Below are 16,798 nucleotides of genomic sequence, written 5' to 3' on the forward strand. Positions count from 1 at the left end.
GTCTTAACTTTATTTGGTTTTTCAGTTTAAGTTTTGACCACATACCTATAACATATGTCTCAAAAAAAAGGTAAACAGAAATATACTTTGACTGAGCCCAGCCTCTGGATTCATTTACAAGAACCAGTCACGAATGACTGGTTCAGTCATTTGTAATCAAAGACAGGGATATTTTTGCAATAGCAGTGGTTTCTTATGCCCAAGTCCCTCAAGAGATGTTTCAGAGGTAGGGTACAAGGAAATTTTAAAGGGAAGAATATGTGCTAGGAAGATCAAAATGTACCTACTTAGCGCTGTCTTCCCAGACTAATGGTATAAAAACTCACCTTAAAATTTACTTATTTCCAAATATCTGAGACATTATAAATTTGCTAAGATTATTTATAGATACCATATGCACATATATACAAACATGCATATGGTCACATTTCACATATTAAACTTTATTAAGGGGAGACAAGATGCTCTGAATAAGTACAATTTATGAGTATAAGCTACAGATAACCAAGTTTTCTCTTACATATGAAATTTTTTCCTTTAAAATAGCCTTTCAGGCCGCGCACGGTGGCTCATGCCTGTAATCCCAGCACTTTGGGAGGCTGAGGCGGGCAGATCACGAGGTCTGGAGATCTAGACCATCCTGACTAACACGGTGAAACCCCGTCTCTGCTAAAAATACAAAAACATTAGCTGGGCGTGGTGGCGGGCGCCTGTAGTCCCAGCGACTCGACAGGCTGAGGCAGGAGAATGGCAGGAGCCCGGGAGGCGGAGCTTGCAGTGAGCCGAGATCGCACCACTGCACTCCAGCCTGGGTGAAACAGCGAGACTCCGTCTCAAAAAAAAAAAACAAAAAACAAACAAAAAAAACAGCCTTTCAAAATATTTTTACACAGAGATCCTTGAATATATATTAAATAATTTATAAATAACTTATTATCTTTATAAACATTCCTTAGTATATTATGATAAAATATAGTGATGCTCCCAAAGGCAACTGCTGAATGATCCTGTTATACTTTTAGACTTTTGTTTCCTGCCTTAGCAATCAACTGTGACTTGACATTGTCTTGGTATTTTGAATCTCCTCCTTCTATGTGGAAACAGAATATCGAAATTTTCTGGGTGAAGGACTAAAGATTGTTGAACTTCTTCGAAGAAAAAATTCATGGGCTTTGTGACAGTCACTGGTTGCTCAGGGACTTTTTTCTTTTTACGTGAACCAACCCTGTTCATGCTCTACTTTCTCACCATAAGCCTTGATTATTTAATAAGGAAAAATGAAGTAAAATATATGTATTTGAACGTCAGTAAGTCAATTTGTAAAATGTCTCACAAGGAGAAAAAATACGTGCTAGATAGCATTAAAATAAGATAGGCCTATAAGGACTCCAGGTTTTTGTCTAAAGGCTGGTGGCCAATGGATACGACATATCCAAGTTATCTATATTCTATATAACTTATTCAACATATCAACAATTTAGGTTGTGATAGAGAAACAACCTAGTAGAAACAAATAAAATCATGATCTTTGAACTTAGACCTACAGTCAAATCCTGAACTCTGTGACTAATGTTCTAAGAAACCTCAGTCAAATTATTTAATATCCCTGAACATATTTTCTCAGTCATAAAATTGGGATTCCTCTTCCAGTTAAATAAGAATAAATCAAAATAATATGAGTAAAAATACCTAGTACAGTGATTGGCACATAATACATGGAAAATAAATATAAATTTTTAACTGTGATAAAATTTGCTGTATTAGAATGGTGAGTCAAATTTACTAGAAAAAATATAATAGAAATACTTGTAAAACTTCAAAATTTGGACTAGAATACCCATCGGCACAAGTACAGTAGAGAAGAGATGTGCTTTTGAAACAGAGAAAATTGTCAAGGGATTTTACTTAATAGTAACTGCAATACAAATCAATACTAATTTGTGTCTGCCAAGAACACTAACATAACCTGTATCTGTGTTGATAGAAGATGCAGGAGGCAGTCCGTCTCTACTGTGCTGTAATCCAAGAACATCACACCTGAAAGGCATGTCAACAAACTGAAGGGTCTTCAAATGGAACCAGAAGGTTGATTAAGTAAAATAAAACAATTTATAGACAAGCTAAAAGAATGGAGAATGTATAGTTGAGGTGGAAAAAACTCAAGTACAATCTTACTATTTCCAAGTATCCGAATGGTTCTAATGTGGAAGAGAAATTAGACTTCCATGTTGTTCAAAAAGGATGAACTAGAATCAATGAGGTGAAGCCAGAAGAGATTTGGCTCGAGAAAGTAAAGATCTTTCTAATAGCTGTCAAAAATGAAATGGGTTGGTTTGGACATTAGACCTTCCCCTTAACTACCAATGTGGATGCACATACTTCTTGACAGGCAGTGGGATGATCTGAATATTGGTTGTTAATTTCAACATCTTACAATTTTCGAACATTTCTAAGGTTAAGATCATTGGTTGAATTTGTTGCACAATTTCACATGATATAAAAGTCTGACTGAAATATTAGCTAACTAAAACTATGCAGCATTGAATTAACAAAATCAGTATATTTTTGATATTTTTAGGGATCCATTCTGATTGCCAAAAGTATTACTAAACTAAGTTAAAAATATTAACCTTAAAAGAATACAAAAAAAAGAGGTTATAAACTTCTTGCATGGATGCTGCCATCAATGAAAATGGTTTAAACACCTTCCATCAAAACTGCAAGACCCAATTTGCTAGCCTGTCTTCCTATTGCATAGTCCTAGTATAATATCCTTTTTCTTTTTCTTTTACTACTCCATAAGAAAATAATCTTAGACTCTTCATTTTGCCACCCCCCAGCTATGAGACCTCAGTAACATCACCTGACCTTTCCTCATATATAAAATTTGGAATCCCTCATATATCTCACAAGGTTTTAAAGATTAAATCAAACCACAAAGAAATCCTGGACCACAGCACTGGTTTCATCAGTACTGGTTTCATCAGTACTGATTCTGTCATCCAACCCAGTCACTTATCCCAGAAGATTATTTTAGTGATAATTTTGATGTTGAATCAAACTACCCTGGGTTGTTGACTAGATGAATGAATGAATAGACAGCAGGCATTGCCTTCTGCGATACTGCAAAAAAAAAAAAAAATGCAAGCACTTATCAAATAGAAGTGGCATGCATCTGACTTCTAGATGGTTGAGTGCAGACTGTTAAATTATTAATCATTAAATCATAATTCAGCAAAATCATTTCTGTGGGGAATTTATGTAATATGGTCCAGGCACTACGCTTTCTGGTGAGCCATCTTAATACAGCACTAAAGTCTGAAAAAATATAGAAAGATTAATAGTTAATCCATCCATTAGACTTCTTTCTGAAAAACTGAATAGCTAAAGTAAGCTTTTGGCAATAATTGTATCAAAGTCAATTGTATCAAGTCCAGATTTGGACACTAACAAATTCATTGTACCAATATTTTATATTGTTGACTGAAGTGGAATCCATTTCTGTTGAATGTCAGTTGAAATTTGCAGGAGCAGCAGAAGTACATGGAAATGGGGTGAATTTTTATAGAAAAAAAATTTCTCCTTGAAACGAATTTCAAATTTGAGTATGAGCCAAAATTTATTTTAATCTTTATGGCAATTATGATTATGGCCATGCTTACCAAGTACCATTTTTGAAGCACTGGACTAGACATTTCTAATTAAATTATTTTACTTTCTCACATATCTTCCTGCCTTCTAGTTACTCGGATAGTGTGGGGTTTGTGTATGTTTGTTATATTTATTTGCGTAGTTTTGTGTACATATTATGTTGTATTTGTTTTTCTTGTGGTACTGCATTGTTTGTGGAACACCTATAAGAAGGTTTGGAAGTGGGCAGTTCTCATTATCCCTGGCTCCATGCACTACTTGCATTAAAATAAATTCTAGATGGCTCAACTATTTAAATACAAAATAAAATTTAAATTTAAAACAACAAAACTTATAAAATCAATAATAAATAAATTTATCTTTAATAATTTAAAATAGAAATCTTAGTTTAATGAAGGAAAGTGCTGGTTAGGGTATGAAAAAACACTCAAACTTTTTTGATCATATAAAACAGTATAATTATTCTAAGAGGAAAGCTGGTACTGTTTATAAATAAAAACGTTTACACTTCATCCTAGCAATTCAAGCAACAGAGACTTGACTCTTGGGTACAAATGTCAAACCAATTTATGTACTCAAATCTGTTCACAGTAGTGTAATTTTTATACCTAAGAGAAGAAGTCAACATGTATCTCAGGTGCAGCCACTAAAAAAGATTATAGTACATCCTTAAAAGGAACTACTATTATTTTTTGTTATTCTGTAACTATATTGAATTTTAAGGTTAAATACATATAGAATGATTTAAAAATAGAAACAAGTGTTAACTGGGAAATAATGTGTCTCTTGATATCTTAATAATTTTTTTAACACTAATAGCTTGTTTCTAACTTTGTACATAGATAATGGGTTCTCATAGTGAAGGCTATAAAATCTGGCTTGTATGACTGACTGTCATTCATATAAAGAATATGGACTATGGGGAAAGCATCAGCTTAGAAATTAGGGAAAGATGTCTTTTATTTTTTGGTGGGTTTGAGGCACATCTGAAACAACTAAAAGAACAATTCAGAGACTGGAAATATAAATCTGGAGGTTAATATACATAATTAAACTGTATGTATGTGTACATGTTTTATATGCAAATATAAATAGATATATTTATGTACCTATGAGTGTGTATATAAATGTATATATAGTATATGGTTATATGGTTACATAAATATATAAATAGCTGAAACTCAGAGAAATAAAAGGATTATGTGTATTTGCAAAATGTGTGAAATTCTTTATGGAATGATTACAAGGGAAGCATATTGAAAAGCACCTACCTATTATGATTTATGATTTAAAAATCTAATCTTGAAGGCTAAAGATTTTATATGTCATCACTAATACATGTTTTAAGTCACATGGCTCAAATACTATTAAGGTATATCACAGTCAAATCTTGAAAAAAATTTGGAAAAAATGACACATTATAAATTAGGAAATAATGATTAAGCATGATCACTGCCTTAGCAGAAAATAAAAAGGAAACCAGAAGTCAGTATAACAATATCTTAAAGGTGTCAAAGGGAAAATAAATTTAAGACTAGAATTCTACATACAGCAAAAATACTCTTCAAGAATGAAGACAAAATAAATATATTTTCACATATCTCAGATGGACATGTCTATGTTTAAGAAGGAATGAAGAGGATGAAAAGTAATAAATATATGGGAATATATCTTTTAAAGCATAAGTACCCAAAACTGGGAAGAATCCATCAAGATGAGAATAGATTTATAAAAATAAAAATGGAAGTCTATTTATCCAATAGAATACAATTAGCAAAATAATCAATGAACTACTAATACACATAACAATGACTGAGTGACAAAAACATTGTGCTGAGTGAAAGAAGTCTGACATGAAAGATTACAAACTATATGATCCAATTTATATGAAGTGCTAGAAGACAGAAAGCTAATCTTACCTTGTTAATCTCTCAAAATGATTAGTTTCAAGAGGAACAGAGATTGGAATTAAAATCATCTCAAACACTGGTGGATCTGGTTCTACAGATTATGTGTTAAATTTTCCAATAATATGGGACAATTAATATCTCTCTTGTTGAGGGAAGGAACAGTCTAAGACATTAAGCTTCAGAATGAGAGTCAACAGAGTCAACAGACACGATAGGATTCGAAGTCCACAAACAGTGCCAGATAACCAAAGCAAATCACCCTGTCACATCTGATTGCAAATATACTAAGATCAATGAGCATAAGGAAGGCTTAATGGCAGTTGAAACACTAGAAAAGGACACGAATCACTGGGAATAAGATCTTTTTGAGGGTCTCCTGCCTCACTGAGAAATGTGACTATGACAGTGATAAAGGCAATAGAAAGGGAGGTTTCTAGGAATAAAAAGTAAAGCTGGTTCTGCCTGAAATGTTCCTGCTTGAAGCTTCCAATACAACAAAGATCTTTGATTCCCTACCAGTAACTCTGGGAAAGTGGTCGAGCCCCACATTCTAAAGAACTCAATGTTCCCAGTTTCTCCAGATGTTCTTGAAACTTCCACTGCTTTGCAAAATAAGCCTCTAGAATTCTAAATTATCCTTTGTTATCTCATCAAAAAGAGCAACTTGTAAAGGAGCCAGGATTGTCCTGGAATTCTATTTCTAGTGGATCCAGTCTGTTAAATCCTTCACCAAAAATTCCTGGCTAGTGGCCACATTAGGATTCAACAAGTGAAGAAAAGTAGCCTGTGCTGCTTCTCAGCGGAATACAAAGGAGGCTGTATGATGCAACCAGATTATAACTTGCCCTTCATCCTGAGGTCTTTGATACTAATTGTTCCCCTAAGATGCAAGACCTGATCTCTCAACCTCTGTTTAAAAAGTTCCAGAATTAGGACATCCCTGGGACTCTTCGGGACCTCTCAGAACTAGCTGACCTCCTTGAGTATCCTCTTAATCTGTGGCTAGACTTAATCTGTAGATTTCCTTGACCCTTCATTGTTGCCAGCTTCTCCTCAGCAGTGGAGCTAAGCTCATAGATCCACAAATGATACCCTAAATCAGTGAATAGACAGAAGAGTTCTGAACCAGTGTCATATAAGGTCACTCATAAACCCCTAGCACCAAGTCTGGCTCCGTGTTAGATTCAGATAGACACAAAACCTTCAACAACGTACCAGACCCTGGAAGGTTGACCAGATATAACAGTGTCAAATCTGCAGTTCACAAGTCCTGGAGCTTCTGAGAGGACAGAGAAGATGAGAGGATGACCTCTGGTTAACACGCTGGTACTGAGAGCTATAGATAAAGAAAATCTTGGTACAGGTGATTTCGATCATACAAGCTCTGGAGTGCATATCAGAAATCTCCTGGAGCTAATACTGAAAATCTAGGAGCCAGTGGCCCAATCCAGACAGACTATTTCAGAATAGCTTGTGCCGCAGCCTTTGAGATGAATCTGATGCAGACTGCTAGGCAGAAAGATGCCTTGGCTGATAGCTAAGCTTCACCCAACCAACTTTATAAAGCAAGCAGACACATCATTACATTTTCTTGTTTGTTTTTTCTCATCTGATAGCCTGAGTATGAGAGATAGAGCATATACAGGAGTTGCTGAGGCAAATACCTGTTGAACAACAATACTTCTCCAGAAGATCCACACTCTTTTCATATCTTTGGGCACTAGTTTTCCCTCAGCTCTAATGACCTGGCCATGTTGGCATTCACTTGGTGGAGGACCTGTTGCAAAACAGTTCTAAAGCCTGAAATCAAACAAACACAACTGGGACATTCACCTTTGCATGTGGCTCCCACCCACCTCCAGGATAACAACTTTCTTTTTTCTTCCACTCTGTCCTCTCCTTTCCAACCCATCCAATCTCATGTTTAAGTAATGTTTCCTAAAGTTCTAGGTTACTTGGGGGCAGTTTGGGTTTATGCCTGTTGTTGAGGATTAACTATTAATTACATCCTTTTTCCTTTTCAGAAACATCCTGAGTTGGATGATAAATTGCATGGCCACTCAATCAGTGAGCGAATGCTGTCTCTAGAGAGCCCAGTTCCCATGCAAGAGGCTGCATCAACAGCATTTTGAAACAGCAACTGCAGCTGCATTTTCTTAGATAATGAAGGATGGGGAAGAAAAGGAATGCCAGAAGTCAGTATTTTTCTTCTTCCCTACTCAAAATTCCCAATTGTTTCCCCTGTGCCTCAGTTTTATTTCTAGAGCACAGCCTGCCAGCAATGCACTCAAGCTGTGGAGAGAGATTCTCCACCTGTAGGAGATGACTGCCCAGGCCAGTCACAGCCTCTTCATTTCCATTTATTCCCATCTTAGGGAATTGAAAATACAGCACCTAAAGAATCAATCTCTGTGCTTTCTGAGAAACTGGAGTTGATCCTAGGGGAGATAAAACAAATGTTAGATTAGCTTTGCCAAATAGAATTGTCGAATGTTCTATTCTATACTAAATATATATTCCTAATGCATTCCAAAAAGATTGAGGTTCACATTCAAGAATGTAGACCATAGAACAAGATAATATAAATTAAGAAAAATGAAACAAAAAAGGACAGTGGATCAATAGACTGAGGATAATATTGCAAATGCCAATTTCATTCCGTGTGCAGCAGGAAATAAGGATAAAATGACTTCTCACTTAGTTGTTTTCAAGCTATTTTGAAACAATTATGCTGTACATCAGACATGGACAATGTATCATGTCTATTGCACCAATGACATTTAGATAGGTGTAAAAACAAAGCAGCGATGATAATAAGACTAAGTTAACTTGGGATCAGAAGGTACCATCGGCATAAGCAAAGATACAGAGTTAATGCGACCATTGTACATAATCTGTATTGTTGAGAATGTAGGACTCATACCTGCTGATCAATTTAGCAATTTAGTGACCAACTTATATTGACATTTTTATTGGTTTGGGCAACTTGACTGCACTTAATAGATATATCATGGCTTATATTTCATCTTTCTCACATTCCATAATGACTTACAGCTAAATTCTCTAATGCAGGGCCTTTTCCCTTAGAGCTTTCTGACTAGAATGCTTTCCCCCCAAGGGTTTACAACCCAAATGATATTAAATGCATTGCTTTTTTTAATTTTTATGGAAGGCTATGAAAATTTTATCATTGACTTCTAGGAAGCAGAAACCTATGAGGAAGATGACTGAAGCTAACGAAATTCTAAAGGATAGACATAAAATTGCCTAAATCAATAATTTTAATAGTCTAACTCTGTAGAGACATAATTGAGATTCATCTCAATGAATATGACCATTTACAGGCTGGGATATGGAGGCAAAGGCTACCCACACACAGTGCAGGTGAGAATATAACTTGGTGCAGTTTTTTTAAAAAGCTACTTGTCAACAGTTTCTTTTTTTTATTTTTTTATTTTTTTTGAGACGGAGTCTCACTCTGTCGCCCAGGCTGGAGAGCAGCGATGTAACCTTGGCTCACTGCAACCTACACCTCCCTGAGTCAAGGGATTCTCCTGCTTCAGCCTCCCGAGTAGCTAGGATTACAGGTGCATGCTACTACACCTGGCTAATTTTTGTATTGTTAGTAGAGCTGGGGTTTCACCACGTTGGCCAGGCTGGTTTCAAACTCCTGACCTCAGGTGATCTGCCCACCTCAGCCTCCCAAAGTGCTGAGACTACAGGTGTGAGCCACTGCGCCCGACCAACAGTTTCTTAAATAAAGTTTCATGTACTCTTTGGCCCAGCAATTAAGCTGCCATATAGAAATTATTGCTGAAGTTTGAGAAGTCATATTTGCAAGGATGTTTATCATAACATAATACTTTTAATTCCAAAGAGTAGAAATAAAATGTCTACCCTAAGGGACTAATAACAAAAATTCTAGTATATTGTTATCATGGAATACCTAGTTAGTTACAAAAAGGAATGAGATGGATATGTCTGTGCTCATACGGAAAGTTTCACCAAATCAATTACTAAGTGAAAATGTAAAGTTGAGAACAACTTGCATCATTCACCTTTGAATAAAATGTTGTATAATGATTATATACATAAAGTTGTATACGTTAGCATGTGCATAATGTTTTCCCCTCTGGACATGAGTGAAGTGTTACATCTATGGAAAGAGTCCAAAAAGGTGTCAGAGGATTCTGTTGCTTTCCAGTTAATATTTCTATATTACTTGAACATAACTCACCATGTATATGTATTACCAAAGCCCAGAAATGGAAAATTTGCACACTGAAGTTTGAGGAATAAAGGACAGCTTGACTAAAATGACATCAATCGACTTGAAATTTTGCAACCATCTGTGTGAATAAACGTTCTTTAAATACCTCTTGACTTCAACCCACTTGGATTTTGCTTTTGGATTATTTTTTCACTTGGGTTCATTTTTACTTCCAATTTGGCGTTGATGATCTGATGCCTACTTTTTTACCTGTCTGTGGCAAACAGTTTATCAAGGCTGCTTAATTGACTTTTGCTACTTTTTCCTTGGATTCTGACTGCAGCTATGTTCTGCTTCCAGGTCAGTCCAGTTTGGCTTCAGGTTCTATTCTTCAATACGTCCACTTAATTCTGGACTCAACTTTCTCACTCTGACAATTTCAGCCAACAAATTCCTAGAATATGTTATCTTGCAAAAGAAAGTGGTAAGTAAGCAACTTTCTCAAAAGCATAAATACGCACTGCCATTTAAAAAAATATTTTATCTCTAATTGATAAATAGTAATTACATATATTTAGGGGATACAAGTTGATGTTATTTTATATATATAAAATATATATATATGTACATATATACAAACATTGTGGAATGATTATATCAAGCTAATTAATATATCCGTTATCTCACAGACTTATTTCTTTGTAGTGGAAACATTTAAAATCTATTCTTTTAGCATTTTGAAATATACAACACATTATTATTTAACTATCACCATCATGATGTGCAATAGAACACTTATACTTATGCCTCCTCTCTAACTGAAATTTTGCACACTTTAACCAACATCTTTCCTTTCCCCATTCACCCCCTCACCCCCAGCCTCTGGAAAGCGCCATTCTACTCTCTACCTCCAAAAATTTGTCTTTCTTAGATTTCACATTTCTATGAGATCATGCAGTATTTGTCTTTCAATGCCTGGAATATTTCACTTGGCATAGTCTTCCAGGTTCACTCATGTTGTCACAAATGATGTCTATTCAAAAGAATTGAAATTAGTTTGTCAAAGAGATATCTGCTCTCCCATGTTTCCTGCAGTATTATTTACAAGAGCCAAGATATGGAAGAAACCTAAGTATCCATCAACATATGAATAGATAAAGAAAATGTGGTATATATACACAATGGAACGCTATTCGGACTTTTAAAAAAGGAGACTGTCATTTGTACTGCTGTTTTATTTGGATTATAATTCTTGAAATTTTTGATCCAGGCATTTTCTGAATTAAAAAAATCTAGAACTGGCACATTTACTGAAACCCTGGAGGCTTCTTAGAACTGGCTATTTACCTCTGCTTCCGACAATTCTGAAAATGTCTGTCTGTTTTTCCAGGATTCCAACCCGCCCTCCCTGCAACTCTCCCAAAAGCTCCTTTAGCTTTTCAAATGTGAAACCAAACATATAGATGTCCATCCCCTTCTCAAATTAGAGAGAAACTAGAAAGGTGCCTTGAAACATCTTAGGGTGAGCATGATTTAGTTTTTGTCTCACTCTGAGTTGCGCAAAAAATGTCCAACATGGAGCCCCAGGGCCAGAGAAAGAGAGTAGATAAGGGCAAGAGCCTGTAATCAAGTGCTTAGACCATGTCGCCTCTGGGAGAACTCAGAGAGTGAGCAGCTGGTGGACTGGAAGCCTCACCTTAGCATTTAAAATAGGAAAGACAGACTACTCTACTCAGCACAATATATTCACCTAGGGTCTATGGCCCCCAAATCAGCATCACCTCCTGTTCTAGTTTAAAACCAAATGCCCTATCATAATATCAGACCTTTCTAATCAGAATTTCCATAAGTGGGGCCCCAGCTTCTGCATTTCTATCAAGCTCTTTGATGTCTAGGCAGTCAGTGTGGCACCTGACCCACACCATCATCAGAGCCGTCCATTGAGCTGGTTATCCTTGTCCAGCACCAGGCTGAGTCAATCCAATTATAAATACTGCAGAGACAACAGGGATATCTGTTTGCTAGGAATTTCAGGATGGAATATAAGAAGATGGAGCCTCATTTGTAATAAACAATAATTGAACAAATGAATGTAAAATAATAATCGTAGCTGGGTCAAGAGATATGCACCAACTCAAAAATAACCTCTGAAGCCCTCAGATGAAATCTTATCTTTAACCTCAAAGGCTCCCTCTTTCAATGTTGCTGCAATGAGACCTCACTTGTCTGGTTGGTTAGTCCTCACTAACAGAAGAGAAGGAACCAACGCAGGAAAAGAAAAGTGACATCTGTTTGTACAAGATTTTCTCATGTGATAATGGGTGACTGTGCATTGCTGATATCTGGAGTGGGGGTGGGGGTGGGCAGAGGTTATAGATGTTCTTCTCACACTGATAAATACTGAAAACGGTTAGTGGAAATAATGGGATCAGACTCCCAGAAATCAAGAATGTCCCTTTTACTCCAATGCCTCCACCATAAGCTTTCAGGAGGGAGTCTAAGGCAGTAGGTAGATGGTGAGCCAATCTCTGAATACCTCAGTTGTGACACGTATCTCAACCCAATGAGATCTAGGGCTGGAGTGTAGATTTCCCAATCCCTGAGTAAGGGATTGGGGAAAATACTGTTATTTTTATTTCTAGTATGCTTTGGACAGGTATTTATCCTACTTTGGGAAAATCAGTGAGAGTGTATATCCCCTACCAAACCGTCTACCACACGAGGCTACGGAGACAGAATGCCCAGTTTTGAAGTGCTTGGCTCTGCCTCCAGTACTCCAATAGAGACTGATATGCAGCAGCAGGTCCAACGGTCGTGTGCCATCTGGGATCTGATGACCCCTTTTCCGGAGCCCATGTTCGAATTGAGGTCTTTCTTCTATTACTTTAAACATATCCATGGGAAAGAAGGGACTCACAGTACCTATCCCCCAGGTGCAAGATTTTAATGAATCTTTGCAGTCAAGATTAGAGTATTTATGCCTAAATTTTGATTTCTCCTATGTTAAGTAACGGATCAAATACATTCAGCAATATCCAGTATAAGTGATGGCTTCATCCCCAGGAAACAGGACTACAGACCTAAAATCAATTTTAAAACTAAAAACAGAAAGAGGGTAAAGCATATTTGGAGAATATTACAAGGTGTTTAAATATGCAAAGCTAGCCAAAGCACACACTTTTCACTTTTTTGAGGATAAAGGCTTTCAGATTAGAATATGCTTTAAACTGTACAGGTGGCAAGAAAAGGATTTGAATTTCACTTCCTCTAGTGCATTCTAGAGATGCATGTCAAAGCCCTCTGTATGCTTATATTGAATCAGACTTAGAAGGAAAACCAGAATAATGAAGTAGATAAAAACACAGAATAATCCCTTATGTAATCAACAGTTACACATATGGTACTTTCATAAACCCTTTATATCATCTCTGTCAATTAGTTTTTATCAGGACTTTTTGGAGTGCCATTTATAAATAAAGAAAATAAAGCTTACTCAAGTTAAATAATTGGCTTAATTTGTACAAAAATTGAAATCAAGTTTTGTAGTTCTAAATCCCAAAGACTTCTTCATTGGACTTCCTGCTCAATTACTGATTTGCCAGGTAGCCTCAGCAAATTACTCCTTATAGGTCTTACTTGTAAAAACAGCAGCTGGATTATAGAGTCTTTAATTAAGGCTAGTCATAGCAGGTATGGTGCCCAGGATTCTGTTTATTACAGGGCCCACTTTCCTTCTACTTTGCCATAAATTGCTCTCCTGAATGAACAGCAGTGGGGGAAAGTATCCACAAGAAGCACCACCTAAACTCTTTCCCATTTCAAGATATTTTTCAGTCCAATATCCAAACTGGAACCCATCATTTTCGTTAATGAAAGGGGCCCATCGGTGTGTCATTCCAAATGCACTCATCATTTGTCTTGTTTTGACCAATGTTCTAAGTTTTGAAGCTAACACAACCAGTCACACTATCACTTCTAAAAGAAAACCTCCAAAAGATATTCATTTTATAGAGCAAAACAATGCAAAAACAACAACAGCAATCTCTGTTGATCTAGTCAATACCAAAATGCCCAACTGACTAAACTGAGCACACCACTGCCAATCACATCAATGCCTCTACTTTTATACTGTCTATTCCTTTGGGAAAATCAATTTTGAAATCTCTGTTATTTAGAATAAGAGATAGGATTCTTAGAAGAAGTGTACAACAATCTGCATAACCTTTCCTCCATCTTATACTATCATTGTACCATGTAATGTAAGTCATTGTCATATAGGGTTTCTAGAATTTTACACTAACAGAGAATGTTGGTTTCAGAAGCTTACCTGATGGAATTAGAAAACTGACGGCACATGCCATGCAAACACCCACAGACCACGGCTGCTCTTGAAGTATACTCTTGAAGTAACTCTCCTAATGCACGTCCACAATTTCAAATCTCTGTCCTCCTGCTGGGGACCCTAAGGGTGTGTATGGGATGGGGCAGGTGGGAGTGGATGGGAAAGGCTGGCAGCGGATAGCGGCTATCACCATTCTGGGACTGGGCACAGCAGCAAGAAAAAGGCACTTACTTGCTACGAAGCGACAGGTCTCCACCAGTGCCTGAGGGACCCTTCAGGAGCAGGGCTCCTTGGAGCCCTTTCCTCCTCCTGGGCTTCTCTTTCTCCACGGATCTCTCGGGTTTTCTGAGCTCTAGTTGTACAGAAGCTGCTGTTAGGCTGGCGTCTGTCCTCACCAGCTGTGGCTCTGCAGTAAATGGGCCCCACTAAATGGCCAGTTAGACACCGACTCACTGGGGCGACTCTCCAGCCACTGACCCAGAGACCCCTCCTACCCAGATGTCCAGTGGAGCCGCGCCCGCTGCTTGGAAGCTGTTTTTGTCTCCTTTGCACTCCTCCCTCCCCTCTCCCAGCCACTCCACTCTCTCCCCCGCCCTCATCTCCAGGCCAGTGCGCGACTTCAGCATCCAGATCGGGCGTGGGCGGGTGATATTGACAGAGACCTGCTGCAGATGCAGTAACAGCAGCAGCTGTGGCGTCTCCTCCAGCAGCTGCCGGGAAGGGAGGGAGGAAGAGGAGCGAGGGGTTGATGAGGAGGGGTAGAGGGGAGAGGGCCTGCAGAGCGTGAAGGAATGAAGGGGCTAGGGAACATCCAAGGAGGAGAGGAAAAGGAGCAGCGCGGTGCAGCTAAGTTGAGGGGGAAGGGAGAGTGAAAATGAGGGAGAGGAGAGGAAGACAGAAAACTCTGGTTCTTTAACCTCCAGTTGTATTCTCTCTCCCCTTGCCTAGGTGCCCCAGCAGAACTTAGAGGGGCAATTGTCAGCCTGCAGCATTCAAATCTGGACATTGCTGTCGTTAAGAGTTTGTAATCCTGTTGTTGTGTGAGTATGTGTGTAGCTGTTTTTAGGAGAGAGTCAAGAGTCAGCTGGAGCTGCCTTTTACTCTGGATCAGTTTCCCACTCTAGTGATTTGAAACACGAGGGACAGAGGAAAAATTATGTTTATTTTAGAAAACTGCGGCAATACAGTGTAGTTTGGGAGTGAAGGCCAGAGGGGTTGGACCTTCTTCCCAAAGGCCACACCGCAGAACCTTCATTTTGTAACCCTATTTTATGCACACATCACATCAGTTACTTCAAAAATATATCAGCATATGTCTCTGAATGTTAAGAACTTAAGATTTTAACTCAATACCCTGATCACATCTATAATTAGCAATAATTATTTTGTAGCATCAAACATTCACTTGATTTCTTTATAATGGACAATGGACTGACTGCAGGCTTCTCTTCTCCACACTCTGGTGATGATGCAAATGAATTTTCTAGAGCATAAAACTTTCCCTTAGAGCAGTCTGACACATATATCCCTTTTCACCCAGTAAAATTCTACACACCTTTCTGTACATTCAAACACAATATAAATTTAATGAACTTAATATCAAATATTTCAAAGTTTCCATGTGATATTTAAAATAAATAAAAAGAAGTACTGCTTTTTATAATGTGTAATGAACAGGCAGTTGATCCCAAGATATTGTACAAACCAATCACATAAATGAGAGGCAAATAGATGGGAAACTAATGGTGTTGGTTTTATATTCTGAGTTAGCTAGCCATTTTCTTGTTTTGGAACAAATATTTGTTTTGGGACAAATATTTGGTACTACGGTTATATAACGGTTATGTAATATTACCAGGTTGGATCTGAAAAGTTTTGGCAATTATTGTGCCCCTAATAATGAGCTGAGGATCCTTCCTCCCCCACTGAGTTTCTCAGCAGGAGGAACTACGTAGTGGAGGGTCTGTTTTCAACATTTCTGCCTTAAGAACTTTATAAGCATATTTCTAAACTCTACTTTCTAAGTATGTATTCAGTAGGTGGGAGCTCTAGACCCCACATACTCTCCCGTGTCAGGAGAGAAGCTGGCTGTATCACACTACACTTGAACCAGATACGCCACTGTGGGCATTAGCTTCCTTTCAGTCTGTTTAAATGGGAGCTGTTTATTGTGACCTCAGAGATGTGAGTGTCAGAAGTGTGGATGGACTCGATGTTTTAATTCTCAAAAAAGTCTCTACATCCAGAGTTGACAAAACCCTGTATAAAAAGACAAGCAAACAACTCTCCCAAAACACACTCAAACAAACCCAAAACTCTTTCTTTGGAGATATGTTCTCCAGTTTCATCATCTTTTTCTACCTGGCTACATGGTAGCCATTATGTTCTGCCTTTATGGACACTCTTATTTATTAAGAATTTATTCTGTGGTTGACAGTCTTTCCCTCCATTCAAACTCTTGCTTTCCTTCTTAAAAACTTTCTCATCCATTTGAATACCAACAACTATTTGGATGAAGCATCCAACAGCCTAACTTCTGATTTCATCCTTAATGGATTATCTTCTTCTCCACATCATCTCTGCTATCAATTCCCACTTTCACAATTTGAATCCTATCATAGTTAGCAACTGCTTTGTATTTCTTCTTAGTGCTTATCTGGCCTGCGAAATAGCTGTTGCTTATAT

At 37.6% G+C, this 16,798-nt stretch overlaps 1 protein-coding gene across 6 annotated transcripts in view; it reads right to left on the reverse strand.

Moving 5' to 3' along the window:
* SCN7A (sodium voltage-gated channel alpha subunit 7) overlaps positions 1-16,798 on the reverse strand; it is a 200,281-nt gene that overhangs the window by 77,132 nt on the left and 106,351 nt on the right. The window contains exon 1 of one of the 6 annotated variants that reach the window (XM_016949968.4): positions 14,345-14,660. The exons of 1 other annotated variant lie outside the window; for it this stretch is intronic. Coding sequence is in view for 2 of the 5 variants with exons in the window: in XM_063790542.1 (XP_063646612.1) it covers positions 14,099-14,132 (34 nt within the window). In the remaining 3 variants the exon portion in view is untranslated. 4 more of the 6 variants (XM_063790542.1, XM_063790539.1, XM_063790540.1 and 1 more) reach the window with 4 other exon arrangements.

This window comes from Pan troglodytes, chromosome 13 (genome assembly GCF_028858775.2).
Source record: "Pan troglodytes isolate AG18354 chromosome 13, NHGRI_mPanTro3-v2.0_pri, whole genome shotgun sequence".
Taxonomy (NCBI): Eukaryota; Metazoa; Chordata; class Mammalia; order Primates; family Hominidae; genus Pan; species Pan troglodytes.